This window comes from Panthera leo, chromosome E1, assembly GCF_018350215.1.
Source record: "Panthera leo isolate Ple1 chromosome E1, P.leo_Ple1_pat1.1, whole genome shotgun sequence".
NCBI lineage: Eukaryota > Metazoa > Chordata > Mammalia > Carnivora > Felidae > Panthera > Panthera leo.
Window position 1 is genome coordinate 42,208,432 of NC_056692.1, and position 21,919 is coordinate 42,230,350.

Sequence of the window (21,919 nt, forward strand, 5' to 3'; positions counted from 1 at the left end):
ATCATTTAAATATAAATAGAGGCAGGGACTGCCCTAAATTTATCCATATAAGTGGAAACTTGTTATTTGCTAACCAGTGCTATTTTGGAATTTATACAATCCCATAGGGAAAATTAAAACTAGAGAAGAGGAAATTATCAGGACAATTCTTTAAAAATCACAACAAACAGGGGCACCTGGGTGGCTCAGTTGGTTAAGTATCCAACTTCGGCTCAGGTCATGATCCCATGGTTCTATGGGTTCGAGCTCCACATCAGGCTCTCTGCTGTCAGCATGGAGTCTGCTTTGGACCCTCTCTCTCCCTCTCTCTCTGCCCTTCCCCCACTCATGCGTGCTCACGCTTGCTGTCTCTCTCAAAAAATAAACATTAAAAAAATTGTTTACATCACAATAAACATCACAATCTCAAATAACAAAACACAACATTTCAGACATAAAGAGGTGATATTCTCTTCCATCTGACAATGACTATTAAAATTTAACACAATTTCCCAAAAAAAACTAATGAAAAAATATTACTCATAGTCAAAGTCACTGGATCCAAGATCTCTGATGAATCAATTATTTAACACAAGGATTATGCAAACTAAAGTTTTAAATCCTGTCTGACTTTTCCCTAAACTAGGTATGAGCCAAGTTTAAAGTAGTTTTATCTTTAGCAGTATATTCTACCACTCAATGCTAGCCCTATCTTTTAGCACCTGGCTCTGGTTATTAGGCTGCATATTATAGACATTCCTGTCTCTCTCTGCTTCAAATATCCCCAAGCAAAACTTATCTGTTGTACTGTACTTATTATTCTCTTAGAGATAATCTAATGTCACTAAGAGGAAATATTAATCATAGCCCGACCTTACAACTCAAGCAACATACTTGTTCATAATTTGGACCTTCTAATTTCAAAACACATAATGATGCTGATTTTACCTACCATGGACAAAAAATGGTATGTTTAGCAGACAGAGCCATACAGGATAGCTTCATATTCCATCTATGAACACAACCAGTCCTCCTCTGTCACCAAATAAATAAGAGACATCATCCCCATCCCCCTCTCTATTCATTCCAAAAAAACTAACTCTAATATTATCCTAAACAATTCAGAATAAAAATGTCTTAGGAGGAAAAACCCTATCCAAAAGGAAATGAACATTCTAGGGAATTATTGTATCATTTTATTAGTATACTTAAAGTTTATTTCCCCTTAGTCGACAGAAACATCATTGTGGTCAACTCCTCAAAACCCCCAATTCTTTAGTATTGTTTTCATAATCATACTGTCTAATGTACAATGGCTTCCAGTATGCAATTATAAAACCAAAGATCTCTGTCTGATATCAGAGACACCAGAAATCAAATCACAACCATCTGCTAGCTGTATCACCTTGGACATATTACTAAACCTCTGTCCAGGCCTAGGCTGGTTTCCTCAGCTGTAAAATCCACATTATTACACTATAGCATTACTACATAGATTGTGAGGTTTAAAGAGGAACAAAATTATAATTATTTTAAAGCACTCTTGAGACCAGTCAATACCCAGAGAAAAATTCATTTATTAAACTTAATTCTACATAAATTGGTAGGAAAGCTAATTGGCTAGCAATCTCAGCAAACAACTAAGAACTTGAAAACATATTACACTGGGTCAAGGGTATGAGCATATCACATACTAGTCTAAAAATACATGCACACCTGTTTGACATATCAAATTTTCTGGATAATTCAACTAGAACGAGAAAGAAATGGTTTCCAAAAAAAAAAAAAGCACAACACAGAAAAATTACCAACTTAAAAAAAAAAAACAAACCCATAGGGGTTTTTCAGAAATGCATGAAAATACAACAAACAATTCTTGAGGCATTCAAAAAGATAGGGAGACAATAGTTAAACAATTCATCTGGGACCCACAGTAACATATATTATTTCTTTTACCACTGGCTGGTATGATAGCTCTTTTCAGAAGTTTGAAAGAATTTCTGCCCTAGTCCACAGAAAAACAAGTATATGTACGATGTGTCACAGAAAAGGAAACTCACAATTAAAAGATGATTGGTGTGGTTATATACAATATGTAATAAAGTGAAACTATAAATGACCATAATACAGCCTCCATACCTGAAATATCCCTCAACTGGCTCTATAAGATATCACAGAAAATAACAGTTCAACCTAGATAATCCACAGCACAGCAGGAAGCTGAGTCCCCAAGTCTACATTCTTCTCAGACTAAGCCTCTCCTTAACATACCTGACTTTACTTAACCATTAATTCAAATATCTGAGCAACTTTTAGGTGCCATACCCTGGCTCAATGCTAGAAAAATGAATAAAACAAAGACTTTGCATTCAAGAAATTCTTTTTTAACGTTTATTTTTGAGAGACAGAGAGAGATAGAGCATGAGTGGGGGAGGGGCCGAGAGAGGGAGACACAGAATCTGAAGCAGGCTCCAGGCTCTGAGCTGTCAGCACAGAACCTGACATGGGGCTCGAACTCACGGACCACGAGATCATGACCTGAGCCCAAGTCCGATGCCCAACCGACTGAGCCACCCAGGCGCCCCAAGGAATTCTAAGTCTGGTATGATAAGATAAATCATAAGAAGTATACAGCAGGAGAGATAAAAGCACAGTGATTAAAGGCTGCGACTGGTTCGAAAGCTACCTCTTCAACTTGCCAGCCATGAGATCTGGCTAAGTTTTTCACTATAAAATGGGGGTAATAGGACCTGCATTAGTGGGAGATTACATGAGATAATGGTGCACACAACAGAGGAAGCACTGTATACTGTTAGCTGCTACTATTACAAGTAAATGTAATACTGAAATATTACGAAAGTGTTGTGGGAGCACAGAAAATGGAGTAACTAACTCTGCCTAAGGAATATGTCAGAGGTGACACCAAAATTGAGTAAAAAATTGAGTACAGCAGTAGGAATTCCAGGCAGGTTAGAGTATATGCAAAAACAAGAATAATAAAAGAGCCTAGCATGTCCAGATAACAACAGAAACTGTAGGATGGCAGGACAAAGAAGGGAAAAGAAGATATACACCTGGGGCACCTGGGTGGCTCCAGGCTCTGTACTGTCAGCACAGAGCCCGACATGGGGCTAAATCCTCAGTACCGTGAGATCATGACCTGAACTGATATCAAGAGTCGGACACTTAACCAACCTTGTCACCCAGATGCCCCAAGTGTCCAACTCTTGATTTTGGCTCAGGTCATAATCTCAAGGTTTCTAAATTCAAGCCCCACATCTGGCTCTACACTGTTTGGGATTCTCTCTCTCCCTCTCTCTCTCTCAAAATAAACAAAAACTTTTTTTAAATGTTAAAATTAAAAAAAAAAAAGAGTCTTAAAACATAAGTTAGTGAGTTTGAATCAGATACTTGAGAAATCAGAAACAAGAGAAAAAAACTGTAGCTTAGGAGCATTCAAGGTTCAAATTTGAGTTTTCTAACTATATGGTCTCGATTTCTCTGATCCTCAGTTCTCTCACCTGTAAAAAGATAGAGATACCACCACCTGGTTTAAAAGGTTACTTAAGATTACATAAATATCTCTAAAATGCCTTGGCCCAGGGCCTGGAATGTAATAAGTACCCAACAAATAGCAGCTGATAGTACCATCACTAGATATCACAGCAGTCAACTTTTGATGGTGTAGTGGTCAAGGATAAGTTTATAGTACCCTAATTTGACAGTATCCAGTAAAAGTACCATTCTCTTTCCCCATCTATTCTTCTTAATCTCGTTTCTTATTCTTTATGATGCTAACACATAGTCACTCAATAAATGTTTGGGAAATGGAACTGTCTGGTAGACCTATATACACAGTGAATAGGCCAGCAAGAAGTCATAAATAACCAAATTAAATCTATAACACCAAGATGTTTCCAGAAAAAAAATATAATATTTAATGATAAACATACCAACTATTTCCTACCAGTTAACTGGTAGAAAATGCTACCTTGTATTAAAAAGAAACAATGCTGGTGCACCTGGGTGGCTCTGTCAGTTGAGCATCCAACTTTGGCTCAGGTCATGATCTCACACCTCGTGAGTTTGAGCCCCACGTCGGGCTCTGTGCCGACAGCTAGGAGCCTGGAGCCTGCTTCTGATTCTGTATCTCCCTTTCTCTCTGCCCCTACCTAACCCACTCGCATTCTGTCTCAGTCTCTCTCAAAAATAAACATTAAAAAGATAGTTAAAAAAAAACCAAAACAATGCTTTGTGTACCGTAGACAATACCAACACTCGTCTCAAAAAGTGGCCAATCTATATAACACAGCAGAAAGAATACTACCAAAAGAATCAGAAGATTAAAGTTCAAAATCCAGCTCTGTATTAGGCAAAATACTTAAAATATCTGGGCCTCTGTTTCATCATCTCCAAAACAATTTCTACCTAATCTACCTGAGTTGCCAAAAGAATTACATAAGAGTGTGTATGAGGGCACTTATTAAACCATGCAGTATATAACTGCACAATATTACCATTCTAACATCCAGGTTAGATGATTTTACAAAACTCTGGTGTCTTACTTCCCTAACTTCGTTTCCTATGATCTTGTCCTCCAAACTACTTTAGCCATTTCATTCTCCCAGTCATTACCAATAATCTCAACCCTTCCATAATCTCTATTTCAAACACTGTGCTCTCCCAACCACAAAGTTCTGTCTTTCCCACTCATTCACTCCAGTACCTCTACTCCAAAAATTCTTTTTTGTTTTGTTAAAGTGTAATTAACATATGTTATATTCGTTTCAGGTGTACAAGGATTCAACAAGTCTATACATTACTCAGTGCTCATCAGGGTAAGTATATTCTTAATGCTTTTTATATTTTCCCCATCCTCCACCCACCTCCCATCTCTCCAACAATTTTTAAATCCCATCAGTTTATAATCCATTGATCCAACTTTTCCCTCCACCCCAAAAGTCCTTACTTATCCCCCTACTAAGCTTAAAATCAGTCATTATAACCCCTCTCTTGCCCCCCCCCCACATTAACTCTGGTTAATGGAGACTGGTTATCACAGCTTTAACTGTATGTATAGCACATCTAACACCATTGTAACTGAATTAATCTTCAAATAAGAAAAACTGTTTCGATGTCTATCCCCCATTTAAACATCTTAAATAGGTAGAATATTCCAGCATAGAACATTAAAATAAAACTTGCTGTTGTAGCCTTAGCTTTTACTTTTTTCCCCTATGCTCAATAGTTTTATCATTGTGAAAACAGAAAGAAAAACAAACCCCCCCCCCCCACACACACACCAATTCTGCTTATTCCACTTCCAAACTTTTGCCCCCCCCCCCCCCACACCAATTCTGCTTATTCCACTTCCAAACTTTTGCCCTGGCTGTTTTCTCCAACTGAATCCCTCCCATTCTTTTCGTTGCAAAGATGCAATCCTATCTTTCAAGATATAGCTTAAATGCTAATTTCTTCATAAAGGCATGCCCAACTATCCCACTTTAAGGGTTCTGTCATTTACTTTGAGTTTTGTATTTATTTAGTATACTATTCATCTGATAATCATGCTGGTCTTATGAGTAGTAAATATTATTTTCTTTATTATCTCTCAATCTGGAACAAAAGTTCCTTGAAAACCACCACTTATTAACAAAGCTTCTTCCACAAATATACACATACTCTTTAGCACAGCCACTATTCAAATATTATTTTATTAACAACCTTCTTAAAAACAAGTATATACTAGAAAATATTCTGAAGGTAAACATACCTCTCGGTATCTCTTGTGTAGATACCCTAAAGTAGTTATTAAACCAATTAAATTTTCAACCACTCTTGCTCCTTTTAAGATATCTCATAATTTTACTTCTAGGTTTACTCATAACAAGGGAAATTACCGACACTACAGCATATAATCTACAAGCATAAGCTTTAAATTTTTTTAATGTTTATTTTTGAGAGAGAGAGACACAGAATCCGAAGCAGGCTCCAGGCTCTGAGCTGTCAGCACAGAGACTGATATGGGGCTCGAACCCACGAACCGTGAGATCATGACCTGAACCGAAGTCAGTCACTTAACCGACTGAGCCATCCAGTTGTCCCCGTAAGCATCAACTTTAGCTTCTTGTATAGTCCAGATCTAAAACATCAAATTAATTTCTTGATTTTTGATCAGTACTACCTACAAAATGGGTGAAAAAGTAAGCCTCTCCTCCCTAATCAACACTGGAAAAAGGTTACCCAAAACAAAACACAGGAGTACTGATTTCTCCAATGATCATTATTTAAAATAGCAGTCACAAGGGGCGCCTGGGTGGCTCAGTCAGTTAATCGTCCGACTTCTGCCCAGGTCATGATCTTGCTGTTCCAGAGTTGAAGTGCCTTCAGGCTCTGTGCTGACAGTTCAGAGTCTAGAACCTGCTTCAGATTCTGTGCGTGTGTGTGTGTGTGTGTGTGTGTGTGTGTGTGTGTCTGCCCACCCCTCATGCTGTCTCTCTCTCAAGAGTACATAAACATTAAAAAAAATAAAATAGTCACAAAACATGATCAATGATGTTTTCTATTACAACTTTAAATCTGAAGAGCTATTTTGTATTTCAATTCCATAAAACAGACAGAAAATTCAAATTCCTCTTTGAAATCAATGTAATTGTCAGAGAAGGATGATAAATAATTGGAATTTCATGAGATGAGACCAAATTATTTTTTTTTATTTTTTTTAACGTTTATTTATTTTTGAGACAGAGAGAGACAGAGCATGAGTGGGGGAGGGGCAGAGAGAGAGGGAGACACAGAATCCGAAGCAGGCTCCAGGCCCTGAGCTGTCAGCACAGAGCCCGACGCAGGACTCAAACTCACAGACCGTGAGATCATGACATGAGCCAAAGTGGGACTCTCAACCAACTGAGCCACCCACGCACCCTGAGATGAGACCAAATTAATATTACGAAGACACACAACTCAAGATATGTCTTACCTCCTATGTCTTACCTCAACACTGTTGGTAAAAATAAAAATTAAGCAGGGATGCCTGGATGGCTGCTTAATTTCGGCTAAAGTCATGATCTCCTGGCTCATGAGATCCAGCCCTGCATCAGCCCTGCACTGACTGTCGAGCCTGCTTGAGATTCTCTTCCTCTCTCTCTCTACCTCTTTCTCTCAAAATAAATATTTAAAAAAATTAAGGCAAATAACAGAAAACTACTATTTTGGCCCTAGTTTTAAATTACTATCTATGGCACTTACTAAAATGTTAGGTGCTAGGGGCACCTGGGTGGCTCAGTCAGTTAAGCGTCAAGACTCTTAACTGGCTCAAGTCATGATCTCACAGTTCATGAGTTCAAGCCCCGCATGAGGCTCTGTGGTGACTGCTTGGGGTTCTTCTTCTCCCCCTCTCCCTGCCTCTCCCCGGATCAAGCTCTTGTGCTCTCTCAAAATACATAACTAAAAAAAATTTTTTAATAAAAAAATAAATAAAATAATACATGCTATAACCTATGTACAATGCCAAAGCAACTTTAGCTGCTTTTCCTTCCATAAATTCCTATATTAAGTATAAGATACCAAATGCATCTGTTAAATCCCAAAGAAATCATTTAGTATAAGCATGACAATACATTCTTTCAGCTGGATATATTTAAACTTTTGCATTGACTAATACAATGCATTAAGCACATTCGGTTAGACTTCTACAGTTAAACAGACAATTCACTTTTTATAACTGGAAAATCATTACAACATCTTCTGGTATTTGCTGCAATATCAAATCAATGACTTCTTTCAGTATTTGTGGTGCTCATTTGTAATTCCTCTGGTAATTAAACATGAGTCAGCTTTCGCTTAATGCTAAATGGCAATGCTAATATGAAAAAGAGATATAATGCCAGACACACAAGCAAAAGTACCAAGCAGTTTTCAGGGAAGGAATTTTAATAGAATTCAAGAACAGGATGTCAACCTCAAGTTGGAACCCATTTTCACTAATAAAATATTAGAAATTTATCAAGTCATAAGAAAAAAGATGAAATCTCTACATGGGTTTCAAATACATAATTCAAGATCTCATGAACTTCTATTCTTTTTCTTTTTTTAACCAGACTCCACGCTCAACGTGGGGCTTGAAGTCACCACCGAGATCAAGAGTTGCATGCTCCACCAAATGAGTCAGCCAGGTGCCCCAGAAAATGGAAATCTTGCCAGGAAAACACTGTCCTTTTTCTCATTTTATCATGTACCCAAACAACAGATGGAAAGGACATAGAAATGTGTCTCAGCTACAAAGCAGCAGAATCAGGATAATTAATGATATAGATCTTTAAAAATTTTTAAGTCACAGTTTTTAGTTCTGGTTATGTAATTCATAGTACTTTTTAAAGTTTATTTTGGGAGAGAGTGAGCGTGCACACACGAGCAGGGGAGGAGCAGAGAGAGAATTCCAAACAGGCTCTGCGCCGTCAGTGGGCTGGAACCTAGGAACCTTGAGATCACGACCTGAGCTGAAATCAAGAGTCAGATGCTTAACTGACTGAGCCACCAAGCACCCTGGTTATATAATTTATCATAAAGACTTGATAAAACATGATAAAAGAATCCCTCTGTAGTACGCTAATGAGAACTGTGTGATATGTATAGGATAAAAGAACACAACACACCTGTTTTTCTATGTTCATGGTATTAGAACAGCCCTGTGAATCATCAGCCTGATACTATATTCCTCTAGATCTGTTTCTTCGTCTCCCATGCCTACTTTTAAAACAAATAAGCATACCATCACACAAAACCCTGTGATCACAATTCTTGTCAAACCCATTCTCCCTTCAATGAAACTCTTAAATGTCTTTCTCTGTGATTTTTTTTTTCCTTAAAATATCCCTTTTCAAATACCTTTTATCTTGAATATATACCCTGTATCCTTCAAATCACCACCAGAGAGCTTTCCCTTAAGCTGACCTGACATGGTAATTCTTGATCCCCTGAGAATATACTAACCAATAATTTTTCATTTGCTAATAACCATGCCAATTTATCATCAGTATTCTGAAACTGGTACAGCCTTGGTTCCAATCCTTTCCACCTATCATAATATGTTGAGAAAGGGAACAGTAATAATTTTGCATAAGTTTCAGTATCCCAAGCAAAGCAGACATTCATTCTCATAGCTAGTGGCATCTCTTCCAGATGATGGGAGACCTAGAAAACAGAGATTAGAACACTTGCCCATGTCTCTGTCATATCTGCATTAGAATGCAAACTTTTTTACAAGACACCACCACAGAAAATATACTTACATGCTTCCGTGCCCTAAGTACTTTAAAACTTTAACCTCCTCACTTAATGGTCAACTTCAGAATTAAGTGAAGGCCACATCCTGGTATCATGTGAAACACCTAGAAGAATCCTACAAACATGCTACATAAAAGTAATACGTGATTTATTGCTATTTACCACTATGATTACTTACATAGATTATAGAAAATCCTTGGGTAATTTTATTTCTACTATGAACTTTAAGATATTTCTCTCATTCTTTTATTACTCAACTATCTATTATCATAGCTCCTTTTCACTAGAAACCTAATACAGAGGGACACCTGGGTGGTGCAGTCGGTTAAGTGTCCAACTTCGGCTCAGGTCATGATCTCGCAGTTTGTGAGTTCGAGCCCCGTGTCGGGCTCTGTGCTGACAGCTCAGAGCCTGGAGCCTGCTTCAGATTCATTCTCTCTCTCTCTCTCTCTCTCTCTCTCTCTCTGCCCCTCCCTTGCTCATGCTCTGTCTCTGTCTCTCAATAATAAACATTAAATGATTTTTTAAAAAAAAAAGAAATCTAACGCAGAATATATTTAGAACAAAAAGTAACAAGAGGCTACTTTAAATCACCAGTCCTCTGCAAGAACACAAACTAAAGAACGTATTTCCTCATAGCATTCAGCAGTGTCACCATTAATAGCTGCACAACCACTAAATGTTGAGCAGATCTTAACGCCTTATGGTTGCACATCACTGTACAAACAAAACTTTCTTTAGAGAACCTGTAATTCAAAGTACTGAATACATCTATATCTTAAATTATACTATATATTTTCAATTAGTTTGTGTTAACATTTCAAACTGTGAACAAATATGCCTTAACCTGGTAAGTGTAGGCAGAAGTCATGTCTCATTCAGAAATTGAGGTCAGATTCTTAAAGCAGTAGTCAAAACTTAACATAAAAAAAAATAAATACATCAGCCTAAATCACAAAGATTTCCAAAGATTAAAAAATATCACTTAAAAAAACTACACAAAAGAATGCCTAAACTAAGTTAATATATCCTCTAGGAGAGTATAACTCATCACTGTCAGAAGTCTCCTTAGAAGTCCTTGAGAGACCAAGAAACAGATCTGGACAAAAGAGAACACAGTAAAAAGTACTTGTGTAATCTCTCTAAAAGCTCACTTACTCTTTGTGACCTAGAAGTTTATCCTCCATATTTGATGACTCAATTACAGATACAGAAAATACGTAATTACCAGTAAACACAATGATTATGAGCACAGGTTCAAGAGTCTAAGAGCCAGAGTGTGAATCTAGGCTCTGCCATTTATCCACTGTATGTGGTTGGCCAGCTATTTAATTCTCTATGCCTTAACTGCTTCATTTGAAAATGGGCGTTAATAGTACCTACCTCATAGGGTTATTGTGAAGATTATTAGCTAATAATACACATAAAGCCTGTAGAGTAATACCTGTTTATTATTAAAATGAAGTTATCGAGGGGCACCTGGGTGGCTCAGTCAGTTAAGCACCAGACTCTGGATTTTAGCTCAGGTCATCTCACAGTTCGTGGGTTCAAGCCTCCCCCTGCCCCCATCAGCGTAGAGCCTGCTTGGGATTCTCTCTCTCCCTCTCTCTCTGCCCCTCACCTGCTTACTCATGCACACTCTCTCTGACTCTCTCAAAATAAATAAGCTTTTAAAAAACAAAAATTAATAAATAAAATGAACTTACTGAAAATGTTTAAATGTATGTCCCTGATAATGATTACCCCTTCTAGTCATAAGTGCTCCAGGTGGCATACCACAGTTAATTAAGCTCCTCACCGTATTATACAAAACACCTTTAAACTTCAGGTGTTTACAAATAAGTGAACCCACTTCTGACTCAATACTCAGTTCAAGATACCACAAACTCTTCAAAATTTGCACTTGATGATAAATTGGCAAAGAGTGTAATTTTATACTTCTAAATTATCTTGCCAAATTAAAGGCAAAGAAAATGATACTCATCTAGAACTTACCAGAGAAGACAGCACAGAAAATTTTCTAGTGCTGTAAGAAGATCTGTTTAAAGCAACAGGATCTATGCACTTTGTTTGGAAACCTACTTGGGATTTGTTTTCAACTGTATTCAATGCCTTCACCTCATTTATCACTTAAAACCTTAAAAGGAGGCCACATTTAATTTTGAAGAACCCAACCCTGAAATTTGTTTCAGATATACTATATTCAGAAGCATGCTATTACACTTCCTCTCAGTAACTTTAATTGAAAGACCATATTAATGAAAATCAATTTTTATTTTTCCTTTTACCATAATATCCAGAAAATTACTACTTTAAGTATTTTTATTATGTATTTTTTTCTATTTTAGAGAAAGAAGAGAGCAGCAAAGAGGCGCAGAGGGAGAGAAAAGAATCTTAAGCAGACTCCACGCTCAGCATGGAGCCTGACGCTGGGCTTGGACCCATTACTTTGGGACCATGACCTGAGTAGAAATCAGCAGTCAGACACAACAGACTGAGCCACCCCGGTGCTACATTTAAGTATTTTTAAATGGATGCTTTTTAGAAATGTAGTACAATAATTTACAAAAGTTGTAACATCTTATAATTGTCTATACCCTATTTTACCCTTAATATTAGGACATCCGAATTTTTAAAAACCAACATTTTCCTGGCTGACCCAATACTGCGGGAGTTGGTTATTCCAACATACAAGCAGGAAACAAACTTCAAATAAACGTACTATCCTCAAAGGACTAGCAACCAGGTTTTACATAAACCCAACCAAAGCCTAAGAGAAAGAACTCTTACTTGAAAGGTAGAGGCTTTCTCATTTTTTTCAAGTGACAGCACTCATAATCTGCTATCCAGTTTTCAAATTCTTCTTTCAGGGCTCTGCAAATGCTCTCTGTTTAAGCCTGCTGAACTTCTGGGGTTGACAGCCATTTTCCCTCAAAACTTAATTGTCCATATTATCTATTTTCAATTTTATTAGGTCACCTTGAAATTCTCTCCTCTGAAAAAGCACTTGAGGATTTTAGTTTAACGACATGTCTCTTTAAAAATTACCAGTAAAGCCCACGCATCTTTCAGCCTACACGCGTTTTATAGTTCTCACTAAAAAACAATCTTTCTCAGGAATCAAATGGTTATACAGGAACTGCTTCAACTTCCCTGGCCCTGCATTATATTCTTAAACACCTTGAGATCCAGTCCTGTGCTGCAGCTACACAGCAGGCGCATGATTACAAGGCTTTTTAACAGCCCCCAGATCCCTTACTGCTGCAAAACTTCTCACAAGCGTTCTGTGCACTAGACTGTTAACAGTGCTGGTTTAACTGCTTTACCTGTTTATTAACCAACCCAATCATTTCGGGGCATTCAAACCCTCCAAATCGCCTTCTGAAACGTATCTAGAGTATCCCATGTTGATATTCAGAGAAAGATCTGCAGCGGGATAAAAACTTGAGTTCTGATGTTCATCCCCTGACCCAAATTGCTGTTGCCAGGATATGCGGTAGTAATGCAGTGGTTTCTTTGAGACTCCAAGGATGTACTTTACCCTAGAAATAGGCAATCTCTAGTAAATCCCTTTTAGTGGCCGAGATTTCTGCGGTAACAATGCTCAACTGGAAGGTATTTTAAACACCCGAAAGACGAGTTCTTCTAATTTGGCCTTTATTTTTCGCTCAATAATGCCTGCTATCACGAGGACATTTTTCCTTACAACACTTGCAACTAAAGAAAGAAAAAGGCAGCTTGTGGCGCTAGTTATCAAACGCTTAGGAAGTCCATGATCATTACGCTTCTTAAAAAATCTTTCGAGGTAGGTGGGGGCCAACCTTACGTCGACCACAGTCCTACAACTTACGGTTTGCCAAGCAAAACTAACGGCCTAATAACAACAACAACAACGCTCACGCCCGGAGAAATCTCAATGTTTGACCAACCAAGAAGGCGTCTGGTAACTAAAGCACCCTTTTCCACGGGAAGAAATGAAAAGACAGACAATGAAAGGGATTCACCCTCGTGAGGATGGACGAAGGACGACCCCAAGAAGAGCCGAGCGAGCAAAACCCAGGGGTTCGGAAGCGGTAGTCTCAGCAACACCCGCCCGAAGCCCTCCCAACCCACCCCTCTTTCCCCCCCGGGAGCCCGCCCGTCGCCTCCGCAGGCCGGGCGGACCCGAGGGGAGCACAGACCCCAGTGGGCGGTCGGGCTTCCGAAACCCGCCCAAGCAGGCCGAAGCCGCAAACCCGCGGCCTAAGTTGAACAGGTGAGAGAATAAGAAGTGAGAGCAGACGCGGCCTCGCCTCAAGCTGGGAGGCCCCCTGAAGAATTGGGAGGCGGGAGCAGAGCGAGCCGGTTCGTAATCCGGAGCGGAGCCTGAAGGAAAAGAGCTGGGAGCGGGGGGTGAGGAGGTCCCGGCTCGGCCAGCGCCTTCCCGGATGCTCGGCGACGCCCGTGTTTACCTGAAAGTCTCGGTCCTCGTTGAAGCGGGAGAAGCGGTCCGCCATTTTGCCGCCTTCGCTCCTCTCAGGACGAAGCTCTCGGGTTCGCTCCTTCCCTCCCGCGACACCCGCCCCCTCGCTCGCCTCCCCAGTTCCCCGCCTCCTCCCACGCCCACCCGGCGCGCGCAGGCAGGGAGGGAGGAAACGAGAAGTCGCGTCCAGAAGGGAGCCCCTCCAGCGCAGGCGCCTTTCGGCCCTGGAGGCGGAACCTTCCCTTAAGTCCCCTCCACTCTCGCGGCCCAGAGCGACCCCGGCGGCCGCGCGTGCGCGTTCGCGCCCGAGAGCAGCAAGCGCTTCCGGAGAGAAAGGTCACGGGGGCACAATGCGCTTGGGTCCGGATGTTTTCCACCTGCTCGCTTCTACGAGTGAGATCTATTTTCTTACCCTCTTGTTTCCATGTGTGTGTAGAAGCTTATCCTCAGCTTTATTCACTGAATAGCAACGTAATATCGTGGTTGAAAGCGCAGATCTGGAACCAGACTAGCTCCTTTCAAATCCTGGTTTGCTCTGAGGATTAAGCGGCTAACGAGACAGGAATGAGCCCTTCTCTCATAGGACTTAAGTTCCAGTGGAGAAAATCAGATAAATAGTAAAATATTTACATAATTTTAAATATTAACGAGTGCTGTAAAAAATAAAACAAGGTACAGTGCATTTCAGAGACCTCGAAAATGACCTTTGACCTTTAGGAACAGCAAGGCGCCTGCAGGCTTGGAGCAAAGGGAAGGGAAAGTTAGACCTAAAGGCCCCTTAACTGTTAAGAGTTGACTTGTTTTTCTTAATGTTTATTTGTTTATATTGAGAGAAGGAGAGAAAGAAAGTGCAGGCTAGCAGGAGAGGGGCAGAGAGAGAACCCCAAGCAGGCTCTGTGCGGTTATCTTGGAGCCAGATTTGAGGCTCAATCCCATGAACTGTGAGATCATGACACTGTGAGATCATGACCTGAGCTGAAACCAAGAGTTGGATGCTCAACCAAGTGAGCCGCCCAGGTGCCCCAAGAGTTGGCATTTTTAAGAGATTAAATATTTTTTAAGGAGACCAAAGTTGATCAAAATCAACTAAAGCTCGGGGCGCCTGGGTGGCGCAGTCGGTTGAGCGGCCGACTTCAGCCAGGTCACGATCTCACGGTCCGTGAGTTCGAGCCCCGCGTCGGGCTCTGGGCTGATGGCTCAGAGCCTGGAGCCTGTTTCCGATTCTGTGTCTCCCTCTTTCTCTGTCCCTCCCCCGTTCATGCTCTGTCTCTCTCTGTCCCAAAAATAAATAAAAAAAAAAAAAATTAAAAAAAAAAAAAAAAATCAACTAAAGCTCTCTGGGTTTCAGTTTCCTTTTTATAAAATAAGGAAATTAAATTTGGTAATCTCTACTGCCCATGACCGGCAATGACTTTGTGTGGGTTATGAATCAGGTTTTTCCATCCTATGGCTTTCCTGAGGACCCCACCCAGCCCTCCAGCTCCCTTAGCCAAAATACATAAAATGTAGGAGAGACATGAAAACTTCCCTGCTTTTGAAAAGAGTAGTTGACAGAAATCATAAAATGGAAAATAGCCCTTCCCGACCCTGAGAGAGTCAAGTGAAATACAAGTTTTTGGAAGAAGGATGTGTATCTTCCATTCCTTTGTTACCCTGTGCCTCACCCAACCCCAGTCCAAGCAAATTACAATTTTAAGCTGTGAAAAGAACTCTCTATCTAAGGAGAGGCAGAACACAGAATGTAAATATTGTAGAGAGACTAGAGGGTTAAAATGTTGCAGGTTGAGTCAGATACACCCCTTCTCTCTCTCCCAACCCCACTAAAATGACAATAAAAGGATGAGAAGGGCAGTAAACTCACATGGACAAGGAGGCCTGAAGAAGGAACAACAGCAGGCAAGAGATGTAAACAACAGTTTGGAAGCTGGAGGGGTTCCTGACAGGCTCAGTATGTAGAGTATGCAACTCTTGATCACGGGGTTGTAAGTTTGAGCCCCCATTGGGTGTAGAGGTTACTTAAAAATAAAATCTTTTAAAAAAGAAAAGATTAAAAAAAAAAAAGAAAAGAAAAGATTTTGGAAGCCGGAAAGCATAGCTAAATGGAAATAGCTTTAGCAGAATAGAAGAAACAAATTTAAATGGAAATGCCTTTAGTAGAATAGAAGAAACAAATTACTGGAGTGGAGAAGCCAAGGAAACTAGTTGACTAATGCTAAGGTGTACCAGAAAGGTTCAGGAATTGGAATCACCAGGTACCAAGATGAGAGAGTTGAAAACAAGACTGGTTACAAGGCAGTTTAGGAAACGGACTCTATAAATTCCTTTGTCCTCCGGAAAGACTGAACAAAGAGACTTTAACATATCTGGCACAGATAAGGAAAGAAGTACCATGCCGAAAGTGAGAAGAGTTGGTGGAAGCTAACATTGTGGTCAGACTTGGTGGCAAAAATGGGAGTAGGGGTGGTGTCTCCCCAACATATAAAGGTCATGTTCCAGCCCAGATATCCTGCAGAGAAGTCCATCATTCCAGAAGCCCCATCCACACAGAGCTTCCACTTAGCTCTTATGTATGAATGGATAGCCAAAGATAACCAGACATTGAAGGGAACCTGTAAGACAGAGACACCCCCACCCCAAAGCAAAACAAAAAACAGGAAGGGGAATTCAGAGGGACCAGAGATAATGGAAATAATAAAAGAAACCATCAAAAGAATGGCAATCAATAGCCACAGAAATATAATATTACCTCAGGAAATAAGGGACCACATCAGGAAGCATCAGATGCCAAAAAGAGAAAAAAGGAATATTCAGAGATTAAGAAATAACTTTTGAAAGTTAAAATGTTTTAAGCAGAAATGAAAAATTCAATAGAAGAGTTGAGAAATAATTGCAGAAATCTCCCAGAAAACAATAAAAAGACACCCTGGTCCAAGCCATCTTCACTTTCTCCCTCATCATTGCAATAGCAACTAAGCGTCTGCCTCCACCTGACCCCCTACCGTCTTCCAAGGAGCATAGTGATAAGGTTATGAGGTCAATTAGAGCACATTAGTCCTCTGCTGAAACCTTTCAGTGGCTTTCCCTGTCATTCACCACTATCACCTCACCTCTCAGACATCATTCCTCTCTGCCCCTCTTCTCTGGGCACACTGGCTTCTTGGCTATACCTTGATCCTCCAGACCTGTTCCTGCCTCAGTCTGCCCTACTTAGGGGCTAATGTATATGTTGTTCTTTTTGCCTCATTCCTCCCAAGATAACTTATCAATGTGGCTTGTCTCCTCATCCTCTGGGCTTTATTCAAATGTTAGTTTCTCAGTAAGATCTTCCCTGATAACCCTATTTAAAATCACGGAGCTTAGTATTCTGAACATCCTGGTCTCTTTCCCTAATTTTATTTTTCTCCATAGTAGTTACACTTTCTAATATTTAATGTAAACTCCATTAGAGCAGAGGTGGTTTTTTTTTTTTCCAGTTCTATTCCCTTCTGTATCCCTAGCACCTAGAATAATGAATGATACATAATAGGCACTAAAGAAAGATTTTTTTGAATAGGTGAGAAGAAAAATAGGAAAGAACAGAGAAGAAAATGTAAGTGTCAGTCCAGCATCTGAATAGCAGAATTTCCAGAAAGAATGGGGGGAAAAAGGAAGGAAGAGCATATTGAAGAAATAACATTTTCTGGTTCTAAGAGCCTGAATGTCCAAGTTGAGAGGGCCCAGCACAATGGATGGAAAAATAGCTTGCTGCCTGGTACAGCGTTGTGAAATTTCAGGACACATGGGATAAAGAGAAGGTCTTACAGCTTTCCAAAGAAGAAAAATAGGTCACAAATGAAGGATTGGGAATTGGAATGATCTTGGATCTCTCCAAAACACCAGACTAAGGAGTAATTCCCTAGAAATTCTGAGAGGAGAGTTTGAACCTAGAGATCTATATCCACCCACCCACCTACCCCCAAAAAAGAAGGAAAGAAAAAAATCTTTATCCACCCAAATCATTACTCAACTGTAAAAGGGGAAAATGACATTTTTCAACCTGCAAGCTCTCAAAAAAAAAAAAAAAATCTATTTTCCACGGACTCTTTCTCTGGAAGACACTAAGGGAAGTTCTACAGCAAAACAAAGGAGTAAAACAATAAAGAGGGAGACTTGAGGTCCAGAAATCAAATCCAGCCTGAGGAAGAAGCGAAAGGATTCCCAGGGTAACCGTGTGGAGACACTCCAGGATGACTAGTGTGCAGCAGGCCTAAAAACACACAATCCAGATGAAAATAAGAGGACACAGGAGGACAGAGGCCCCAAGAAGGGGCAAGCCAGAAAGAATATTGCTGGGATACTAGTGGATCTGAAAGGGACGTTTTCATTTCTACAAAGTGTATACAGGGGAAGTCAGTGACAAGAATATAGAAAACCATGGAAAGAAAAAGAAAAGAAAGAAAGAAAGAAAGGAGGAAAGAAAGACAAAAAACTTCAAGGGAAAATATTATAAGGAAAAATAATTTTTTTTTAAAAAATTTTTTTTTTTTTTTAACGTTTTTATTTATTTTTGAGACAGAGAGAGACACAGCATGAACGGGGGAGGGGCAGAGAGAGAGGGAAACACAGAATCGGAAGCAGGCTCCAGGCTCCGAGCCATCAGCCCAGAGCCCGACGCGGGGCTCGAACTCACGGACCGCGAGATCGTGACCTGGCTGAAGTCGGACGCTTAACCGACTGAGCCACCCAGGCGCCCCGAAAAATAATTTTTTAAGGTTTTATTTTTTTAAGCAATCTTCACACCAACATGAAGCTTGAACTCACAACCTCAAGATCAAGAGTCACACACTCCACCGACTGAGCCAGTCAGGCACCCCCTATAAGGAAAAAATTTAAAGATAGTAATTCTGCTCTGTAACATGGCTTAACTGTGAAAAATACCTACAATCACAGTAATATAAAAACTGAATATTGGGCGCCTGCTGGCTCAGTTGTTAAGCCTCTGACTTCAGCTCAGGTCATGATCTCCCAGTTCATGAGTTCAAGTTCCACATCTGATGAGCTTGAGCCCTGCTTGGGTGAGCTTGCACCCTGCTTCTGGTGAGCAGGAGCCCCACTTCAAGTGAGCTTGAGCCCCACTTTTCTCTCTCTTTCTGCCCCTTGCTCACTTGCACCCTCTCTTTCTCTAAAAAAAACAAAAAACAAAACCTGAATATTGATCTAATAAAAATGTTTAACAAAAGTATATAGTGAGGGTATAGGAAAGGAAAGGGGGCTAGTTTGGGAGATATAAGTCTTATTCCATAATGGGAACTCAATAGGTAATGTCTACATTTGAAAAAAAATCAAGAAATATTAGTATGAGCATATTATTTAGAATGAAGAAATATTGGACAGAGGCATGATTAAAAATAAGGAAGAAAGAGCTAAAAGAGTTGAAAGCAGCTGCCTCCAAATAATAATTAGTGGTGAGATGACTTTTTTCATAAAAAGTCATGCAGAATAGTTTGACATTTTAGCGTATGGAAATAATATTACTTCAATTAAAACCAAAAATTCAATTTAGTGATTGAAAAAAAGGTCCATACCAGCCAGTTCTCTATTCTTTCACTTCTTGCAGGGATAAGACAACATAGAAAAGAGTATCACATAACTCAGATTTTTTTTAATGTTTATTTATTTATTTTGAGAGAGAGAGAGGATGTGTGTGGGCAGGGGAGAGGTTAGAGAGGGAGGGAGAGAATCCCAAGCAGGCTCCATGCTGTCAGTACAGAGCGCTACTCGGGGCTCAATCCCATGAACTGTGAGATCATGACCTGAGCCGAAATTAACCGACTGAGCCACCCAGGAGCCCCTCGGGTTTTTCTATACTTGGCCAAGGAGAACAGTTGTTAGATATTTTGAAAGTTTATCCCTATTTAGCAGCCTTTGGGGTGGGGCTTACTATGTGCCGTGCTTGCAGCAAGCTAATAACTCCACATGCATTATCTCATTTGGTGCTCACAGCCACCCTATGAAGTAGGTACTATGATTAGGTTTTTTCCTATTTCCCAAGTAAGGAAACTGAGGCTTCTATGAATTTACCCAAGGTCAAACTCCTAGTAAGAGGTAGAGTCTGGATTCAAATTGGGTCTGCCTGGGTCAAGAGCCCCACCTCTAAACCTCTACTCCCAGATGGCAAACTAGACATTCGTCCAGTGGGAACCCGCATAGGGAAAGACCGGCACTGTGAAGGCTGAAGCTGATGGGAACAGGAAAAGGGCGGGGCACTGAAGGCAAAGGAGGAAGGAGCTGGGACAATCTTAGAAGGCCCTCCTTTCCTCCAGACCTCCCCAATCCCACCCTCACCCAAGGTCAGACTCCTGGTAGCCAAGCGGCAAAAGTGGGACTGATCTATGAAGCCCCAGCCTGCAAGAGTATAGGGTCAGTAAGTAATGATAGAGGGCTGTGTAGGAGAGGGAGAATACCTTTTTCTCTACCTTTTTAGGTTCTCCACTGGAACTCCTGTAACCAAAAACAGACTAATAAGAGAAAAGCATACAGATTTATTTAGTATAAGTTTTAAGTGACACGGGAGCCTTCATAAGGAAATGAGGACCCAACTGTAGAAAGATAGGATAGAACAATACAGTAAACTGGGAGAAATGTAGCAAGGCCTGTTCATTCAGATTCCTCCCTGTATCCCTCAGACTTCAGAGATAAGGGTGCTTCTTCTCTCCAGATATAGAGAGAGCACTTCTCACATGACAGTTTTCTGACATGCTTCAGGGAGTTAGAAAGCCCTTTCTGCATCTATGATTCCTTAAATTCCTTCAGCTTGAAACATTCAACATGTCACAGTGCCATATTTGGGGGTAGTATGTCCTGAACTCCATCAGCTGGAACCTGCACATTTTGGAAGGCACAAAGGGTAGCTATTTTATTTATTTATCTGTTTGTTTTTGCATGGTTGGGGGAGGTGCCTTGCTTATATGTGAAATCAGATTTCTGTTCCTTTCTCATTATGGAGACAGGCATTTGGGATGGTGAAACCAAGAGCTGCCTCTGTTTGGGCCCTGTGGACCCAGCTGTGTCTCCCAAGGAGTCCTGGGTACAATGTGAGGGAGAGCAGACCCCTGCTGGCTACACGAGGGACTATCCCGGGGCTCTTCCAATGGCTCCTTCCCACTGCTCTTTCAGGGAAAGGTAAGAGTAACTCCTACTTTCTTCTCGAACCTTCTCTGATAATCCCAACAATACTGTAACATAGCTGTCACTGCTAACACAACCATTTTGTGGGAGACGACACGGAGGCTAAGGCAGGTAGTGTCACATGGCCAAGGTCATACATGTAGTAGGTGAAGAGCTAGAACCAGAATGCCGTGTCCTTCCCATTTCACCACTGCCTCTCTTAAACTCGTAACAGCAGCACTTATACACATTTTAGTGTTTACATGCAATGTATGGGTGTTATTTCCTTTAATCTCAATTCAAATAGCTGATAGCAGAATTGTCCTCATCGGGCAGATGAAGAGGAAAGGTTCAGAGACATCAAGTAATTTGTTCTTGGTCACATAAATAGAAAGATTCAAAAGTGATATGTTCATCCGTGCTCAACCACAGAAAAGACAGGAACTGAAGTGTGTAAATTGGGATAGAATTTAAGACAGTGGGAAGGGGCACCTGGGTGGCTCAGTCGGTTAAGCATCCCACTTGAGCTCAGGTCATGAACTGATGGTTCGTGAATTCAAGCCCAGCTTCAGGCTCCATGCTGACTGCTCAGAGCCTGGAGCCTCTTCAGATTCTGTGTCTCCCTCTCTCTCTGCCCCTCCCTCGCTTGTGCTCTTTCTCTCTCTGTCTCAAAAAATAAACATTAAAAAAAAAAAAAAAGACAGTGGGAAGGATGCCTGAAGGAATTCAAATGCGACTCAAATAAAAAAAAAAAAAAAAAATAGGGACACCTGGCTGGCTCAGTCAGTGAAGCATGCGACTCTTGGTCTTGGGATTGTGAGTTCGAGCCCCACGGTGGGAGTAAAGTTTACTTAATGAACATTTTTTTTTAATCTTTAAAAAAAATAATAAAAAACAAAAGCAAAAACGCTGGTGGCTGTAGGATGCCCCTGTGGTAGATGGCCAGTATGCTTCACCAGCTTCCTGGAGTGCATTCTTCAGCATAGTCATTTGTTTTATTCACCAAACATTTATCGCGTGCCTAGTCTTGAAGCAGCCCTGCTCTGG

The 21,919-nt window shown here is 40.5% G+C and overlaps 1 protein-coding gene across 1 annotated transcript in view; it reads right to left on the bottom strand.

Annotated features, from left to right (window-relative positions):
* Window positions 1–13,837, bottom strand: part of GPATCH8 (G-patch domain containing 8) — a 101,941-nt gene extending 88,104 nt beyond the window's left edge. Inside the window, exon 1 of the mRNA XM_042915872.1 lies at window positions 13,716–13,837. Coding sequence (XP_042771806.1) covers window positions 13,716–13,760 — 45 coding nt within the window. The 5' untranslated portion in view covers window positions 13,761–13,837. The remainder of the gene's footprint in view (window positions 1–13,715) is intronic.
* Between the last annotated feature and the right edge of the window lie 8,082 nt (window positions 13,838–21,919).